The 7,617-nt window shown below is 42.3% G+C and overlaps 1 protein-coding gene across 1 annotated transcript in view; it reads right to left on the bottom strand.

Annotated features, from left to right (window-relative positions):
* Positions 1–4,204: 4,204 nt before the first annotated feature.
* Positions 4,205–7,617, bottom strand: part of syngap1b (synaptic Ras GTPase activating protein 1b) — a gene marked incomplete at both ends in the record, with an annotated part of 138,634 nt that continues 135,221 nt past the window's right edge. Inside the window, one exon of the mRNA XM_080005857.1 lies at positions 4,205–4,322. Within this exon, the coding sequence (XP_079861983.1) occupies positions 4,205–4,322 (118 nt within the window). The remainder of the gene's footprint in view (positions 4,323–7,617) is intronic.

Raw genomic sequence — 7,617 nt, 5'->3', positions numbered from 1 at the left:
TCGTCCAGCGCAAAAGGGGGGTCATGCAATTTTATTTACAGATTTTAACTTAGATAAGTATACACATACCATATACATATACACAGGCAGATACAGATATATAAATAGGGAGGGAGGGAGCTGACATCACGCTGCTGGAGCCGGCCGCTATATGTGGAGGGATCACTCGCATTGACCGTGAATGTCGGTCTGCATTTTTGAGTTAAAAGAAGGGTTTGGAAGTTTTGTTTGGTGAAAAACCGCCACGGAAAATCTTGCAACCATCTCGCGTGAAACCCGGACTCTTCTTTTTCTCCCTTCCTTTCTCCATTTTTGTATATTTCGTGTATTTTAGCCACTTCTCTATGCAGTTGAATGGAGCTCATCCTCCAAAAATGGCGACGGGGTCCATAGCAACGGTCCAACTTCACATTCCCTGTTGACAGATATAGCTTATCCGTTCATTATTGTGCTAATATTATATTATATAAAACATAGTATAGCAGAAAACTAGAGATATTAAAAGGAGAGTAGTATCTCTAGTTTTCTGCGTATATCTCTCTATTCTTCCACCATTCACTGAAACCTCAGTGTCAATAACATCGAGCTGCTGCGCTTTGATGGGACGGCGCGGGAACTTTCGAAACCGTCAAAAACCTCTCGGCGTGTCAGTGACGCGCAAACGTCTCACGTCACAATGGTGTCATCGATTTCAATTAGGGATCCGCCTCCGACGCAACAGGGCGTCCCATCAGTCGATCGAAAAATCAGAAGGAAGGAAGGAAGGAAAGGAAAGGACAGGTCATTCATTTATCCTGTGAAAAATACCGAAAATGAAACTCCAACAATGTTAATGACCGTATGAAACGCTCGGGCCTGGACCCTCCAGAGAGTTGAAGCGAAATGTTACCATCTGAAGAATTTATGAGCCTTTGCAGAACGTTCACTTACAGCGCGCTCACAATGGGAAAAGCGTTCCTTTATGTATATTTAATCAAGCCCTATGCATTTTCGTAATTCTTATGTTATTTATGTCACTTTTCTGTTTTACTTCTGTTCTGTGTTCTGTCTATTTTGCACGACGCGCGTTGCCCGTGCTGCTGCTGCTGCTGCTGCTGCAACTGGATTTTTACCCGGAGATGAATACAGTTTCTATATCCGACCTCATCTACTCACAACACCCGGAATAGTCTACATTGGGAACGTTACACTTGATTTATTATCAACACAAGGCCATTAAAATCCTGTGTGTTATTGCCTAGGAGGAATGTTGTGTTATGAACAGTTATAAATGATGGAAAACAACACTCAAATAAGTTCTGGGCTGAAAAACAGAAAAAGCCACCCTTTGAGCTTAACATGGTTCTAGCACGACAGACGTGTGCGAACCCATGTATCTGAAAAGAACACACCTTGACAGCGGGTTAAGAATTTAATTATTTGTTTATTAATTAATTTATTTACGTATTTCTATCTCCAAGAATCACCCAGCCGAAAAATATAAATTCCGGTTTTATTAAAAAAAAAAACCAAATAAACAAACAAAAAGAAAGAAAGAAAGGAAATAAACGATGGAATTATTATCAACCGCATCAAAGGAAATATTAATCGACAAAATTAAAGTGGCGATAATCATTATCATTATTACAATAATAATTCAATGATCAGGATATCCACATTCATAACAAATCCATATACAACTGCAATACACTCTTCAACACCACTCTTTCATTAATATACAGAAAATCCCCAAATGTCTGTCCTTTTTTCAAAACAACAACAGAGGAGGCTTGGGGTGGGAGGGTTTTATGGCTTGTCAAGGGGTGCGGAAATGAGAAACCAGCGCGTGTGACGAGCCTACGGCGAGCGAGGACGAGACGGGGCGAGGGGTGGGGGGAGAGGCCGCTCCGCCCTCCAAAAACCGGCCCCGGAAACGGGGCCGAGCGCCAGAACTCTCACAGACACGCTCGCCAAACCCCCCGCCCCCCGCTGACCTGCGTCCTAAACCGACGGGGGGTGGTGGGGGCGGGGTGGGGGGGCTCGACGAGGGCCAGAATTTGGGGAACTCAACTTTTTTTTTTAAGGAATATATAAGGGTTGTCAGAATAAATATATATAACTCTGAAATGACAACCGTTGCAAACACACACCGCAGGAACCTCGAATGAAAATCGGATACGCGAGAACCCCCCCCCCCCCCAATAAAAAACAAACAAAAACAAAAAAAAATAAAAAATGGGGGGGGTCTCAAAGAAATGGAGATGGAGGTTTCCTTGAAATATTGTCATCTATATATTTACAAAAATTGCTTGGTCACCCAAATGTACTTTAGAAAAAGCTTTTAGTTGGTCAAAATGAGTGCAAGCTTAAAACAATGTTTTGCTTCTTGTGTGGTAGCTCCAAGAATGCAGCTAAGTGACAGACCTTGCTGATATTAGGATTCTGCACGGAAAGTGCGTTTCGCAGCCGTCCATTCACTTATAAAAACCTTTCCGGGCCCCGGCACGGGTCGGCCGAGGAGACGCGTTCACAGAGAGAGAGAAACATTAGAGGAAAAAATAACTATACACTCTGCATGTACAAACAAACCGTATATACACATAGACATACCATATATACACATTTATCCAGTATATACACACATATTGATTCAGTACACGCACTTATATACAGACACATTCACTCAATTTGGTATAACCTCTAATATATCTCTCCCTGTCACTTTGCCAGTGATTAAAAGTAGAAATGACAAGGCTTTCACCCCCGGGGGCCGGCGTCGCCGGAGTCGACTCGTAGAAATAAACGGGGAGCGTCGGCGCGAATCGGTCTCCGGTTCCCGCGGAGAGAAAAAACCCGCGATTCACCAATTCAAGTCGAAGCCCCGAAACGGGTGAAACGGTTGGAACGACGGGAAAACACGAGAGAGAGAAAAAGAAAAAAAAAAAAGAAGAAAGAAAGAGCCGAGACGGTAAGAAATGTCCTCGCTCCGAAGATTCTCGAATCGTCCGCAAATGGAGAGCTCCATGGCGATTGTCTGGCAGAAAAAGAGGAAAAAAAAAAAAAAAGAGAAAAAAAAAAAAAAAAAAGAAAACCATCATCCGTCTACTTTAGAGCGATCTCGGCGCGGGGCGGAGCCGGAGGAAGAGGGCAGAGGTCACAGCAACGTGCAAATCGTTCTACGGGGGAGCAGGTAAAACAAGTTTGTCCCTTTTTTTCGCCACCGGCATTGTCAGGCAGCATTTCAGTTTTCCCTTAAAGATTGTCTAAGTAAGAAAACTTGTTTTATATATATATACATATATATTTATATATGTATTTATATATAGATATATATGTATTACAAAAAGGGATCGTTTATGATCTTCCATTTGATTTTATCTTAATCAACAAATAAATCTCTGGTCCGGAAGATTTACGATGAAGATGTTTTTCTTTTCTGTCCTACGATAACAATAAGCAGTATCATAGAAATATAACTAACATTCCTTCCAGTTTCAAGGTTAAATAGAATACGTTTTTCTGAAGCAGTGTCACTCGCCGAGGCTGTGCATATTTAGTTTCCTTTAAAATCAAGGTCTAAAAGAGAATTAAAAGAGAGTACCTGAAACTATGGATTCAAGAAAAGGTTGAAAATGTCAAAAAGAGCAGGTGTGTCTAAAAACGGAATAAAATTGGACGGTTTCATCATGATTTGAGAATCCTAGAAAGATAAATAGAGGGAACAGATGGAGGAATAAAATAGCAATGTGAAAAGACTAGAAGAGAGGAGAGTAAAGAGCAGATTTAAAAATCAAATAAGAGAAGTCAAGCACCTTTGAAATACATCTTACCTACAGTACAATACACCTCCCTCTCTCTCTTTTGTTCAGTAAGATGACCTCTGTGGCCGCTGCGTTCCTTAAATTCCACTCGTCGCTCTGCATAGCTGTTCCTCACATGCATCTAGGAGCCACAAAAGTGCCCGATATACGTCGGGGGCCCCGTCTTCAAAAAGAAAGAAATCGTACTTCCAATCACAATGCGTTCAAATGCATAAAAAAAAAAAAAAAAAAAAAAAAAAAAAAAATCCAGTCGCTTTTCCAATCAGAGAGAGAGGGCCCAAGTAAAGTAAATTTTTTTTTTAAATAAATATTAAAAACCCCGCAGATCCTTACATGGTCCGCTGGGGCTCTGCACCATCCTTTGAGCAAAGGGTATGGGACCAGTGGCCCAAATTCTCCCTTTGTCAGCCAATCGCGTCACGAGAAAGGGCCCTGGACATTTGGCTGTGCCAGCCTTTGGACGGCCCGTGGCGCCCCAGCCAATTAGGTCCCAGATTGTCCTCCACGAAGCTTTGTGATTGGCTAGGGGGAGAAAGCAAAGGGAGAAAGAGAGAGAAGGAACAAGGGAGGAGGAGGGGGATGCTTGATCAGGCGCTACTAAAGCAGAGCTCGGTGATATTATTCCTCATCCTACGGACCGAGTGTCTGAAGGCAGTCTTTCCAGAGTGGGGACTCATCTCCTTCTCATCCTTTTAAAAAAAAATGTAATTTCACTTTCCTTTATTGTATTTATTTTTTTGCGTTCAGCTCTGAGGCAATTGCTTGTTTACCTGAGTCTTTCAATTTAATGTCACTGAGGTATTTTCACGGTGATGTTCAAATTCTGCCGATTGCCCCACGCCTTCAAAGGGAGACGTGAGGGGTACACGGCCGCCCGTTCAGACCCCGCCCCTACCTTAAATCTCAACCCTCGCCCCCACGCTTCTTCACCCCGGGAATAAAAAGTAGCCCTACGTGTTGTGACGATATCGAAGACGAAGATCCCTCCTTGTGGTTTTTTTTTTGTAACCTAACTTCCACGCGTGATTGCTCGTGATATTAACAGGAAGTTGTTTAACAATTCACCCTTCACCCCGTGACTGAATCTCACCCGTCTCTTCACTCGACGGCTAATCCCCTAATTCTGACATAAGAGTAGGAGGCCGTCGCGTCCGCCCCTTCCCACCCTCGACCGAGAGACATTTTTCTGCCCTCAAAACGTGAGATTGGCTCCAAACGGAGCGTCTGGGGGTGAGATTCTTCAACTCCCGTCAGCGTCTACGTGCACCTATTGAGATATATATATATTTTTTTTAATCAAAGTTTGAATTTGTGCAGAGCGGCACCGGCGTGAGGTTCTACGGAGGCAGGAGAAACAAATCCACATTCAGACGAACTTTTACAACGGACATTTCGTACAGAAAAAAATGAAAGGATGTGACACGTTACACACACACACACACTTTGAAGACCAGAAATGCCCTTCTTTTCGATGTTTTGTCATAATGGGATTTGTCGCGGGGGTGCGGGGAATACATTTTTTTTTTTTTTAAAAAGACCCAAAGTTCATCATTTCACGTCTTAGTGGGAATAGAAACTCCAGTGAACTTCTACTCTCTGAACTCGCTGATTTGTCCCATTTCATCATTTGCTTTGACTCTGTGTTTAGTCACACCCCCTTCCTTGGACTGGCTGTCGCTTTTAAAATGTGGATTGGAGACAATTTCATGGGCGAATGGAGGTCTTAGTATTTTAAAATCGTCATCGTCTGTCATCATATTATTCTTTCTTCGTACCCCCGACTCTCTCCTTGGCCAGATGCCACACGGCAGGCCAAGGCGGAGTACACTGACCAGAAAATAATGACTATCACTGCGGCCAATTATTTTGCGTCAAAACTTTCTTTCCTATTTGAATCCAATCAGTTTCCAGTCGGTGATGTCTGTTTGTCACGTGGCGAAATTATCACTGTTGGGAGGGGGGGTGGGGGGGTGAGACCATCGAAGTGGACATGGAGAGTCCAAATTGTCATTCCTACTTTCAATGCTTTCAATATGCATCATAAAAGTGCTGAAAACTGTAAAGATTAAGTCATTTAAAATAGATATGCTATGTATATACAGTATATACAGTATGTATATATATATGTGTGTGTGTGTGTGTGTGTGCGCGCGTGTGTGTATGTAAATATATATATATATATATATATATATATATATATATATATATATATATATATATATATATATATATACACACATAAATCACCAATTTCATTAGAAATTTCTTGCGATTATACAATTATTATTATACGTGCGCTGCTCCACTGTTTTACTCCGAACACAATTGACAATTGATTGTTTTTTAACATTTCCTTTTACCTTCCCTATTTCATAAAAGAAAACAAAAAAAAAAAAAACGACCAAAGTCTCTGGAGGAATCCAAAAAAAAAACACAGGAATGCACTAACGAAACCACTGAATGAATAGCATTGTGTAAGTTATCATTAAAGATCTCTTTTAGGACTAGAGATTGGAGGAGGTTTTCCACTGAGGTCCTATGGCACGAACACACAGACGGACACACAAACAACAGACAGTGACACATGCTGCACGTAACAAACACTGAGAAAAAAAACCCAAAATGTCGTCTCGGCAAAGACACATGGGAGGGGAGGCAGGAAGACGGTGAGTGGGGAGTGACGGAGGCAGTGCTATGGTGAACACACAGACATTTGACGGGGAAAATGGCACCATTTTGTTTCTGTTTAGCACCAGTTGATCACATATCGGTTCTGAGATTGAGAAGAGAAAAATTGCACAAGCTCGGCCCCTCAAACCCCCCCCCCTCCAAAAAAAAGAAACAAATAAAACCATCAAAAAACAAGATATCCCTTAGTTTAAAGAAAAAAATATATCCCATAGTTTCTTTTCGAATATTCCATTGGGTTTTTGCCATCAGGAAAGAACTCTGTCGCCCTCGATCTCTGGACTCTGCAATCTCTCTTTTTCCTTTTCTTTTTTTTCCTTTTCCCCCCCTTTCTCCAGCACCTCCGTCTGCGTCTCATCGAAGCAAAGCCGATTTGAATCTCCCCCTTTTGCCGACTCGGTAAGTTACTTGAAAACCCTGATGAACTATGCTCAAAGGCACTAAGGAAGCCAGACTACTTCACTGCTCCTACCTAGACAACCTGCAAGCTGGCATGTTCAGCACAAAGTATAGTTATGATGCCTGCAACCACAGGGACCATTCGCTGTAGCACTACCAGGCTGACGGCTACGTTATACCGTCGTGCTCGTTCATTTACATGTACGTGTATGTATATATATACATGTATATCTATATATGTATATATATATATATGTATATATATACTGTTTTTTGGGTTTTTTTTTTTCATGAAGTCACGGACAAGCCATGAACACACAAAGCAGATGTTCCGGCCTACGTCTTCAGCGTGGTATAGTTGCGATCTACTTGTATGTCAAAAGCTCCATTTTAACGGATCACAGAGTGTACAGTATGTCGGGGCTGGGGGGCGAGGGGGTATCGTTATCTTGTCCGGCAAGAGTGATACTGACGGGGTGTTGTTCTGAGTGTCCGTTGAAGAGCCCTTTGTGGTGTGCGGATGCGTTATGGACTGTACAATAGCTCCTACAATTCCCCTCTCCTGCATGCTTCGCTTCTCTCTCTGGCTCGGAATCAAAATAAGAACAGGTACACCGTTGGGGAGGTGTATCGTCGGGGGAAGGAGGGGGAGGGGATTTTTTTTTTTCCGCAATTTTTTCTTGTTTTTGTCTTATAAATTGGTGGACAGGCACAGCATATTTCTTTTTGC

Source organism: Zeus faber (genome assembly GCF_960531495.2).
Source record: "Zeus faber genome assembly, chromosome: 8".
NCBI lineage: Eukaryota > Metazoa > Chordata > Actinopteri > Zeiformes > Zeidae > Zeus > Zeus faber.
The sequence above is the reverse complement of the archived record's forward strand: the minus strand, read 5'-3'. Positions and strand labels throughout refer to the sequence as shown.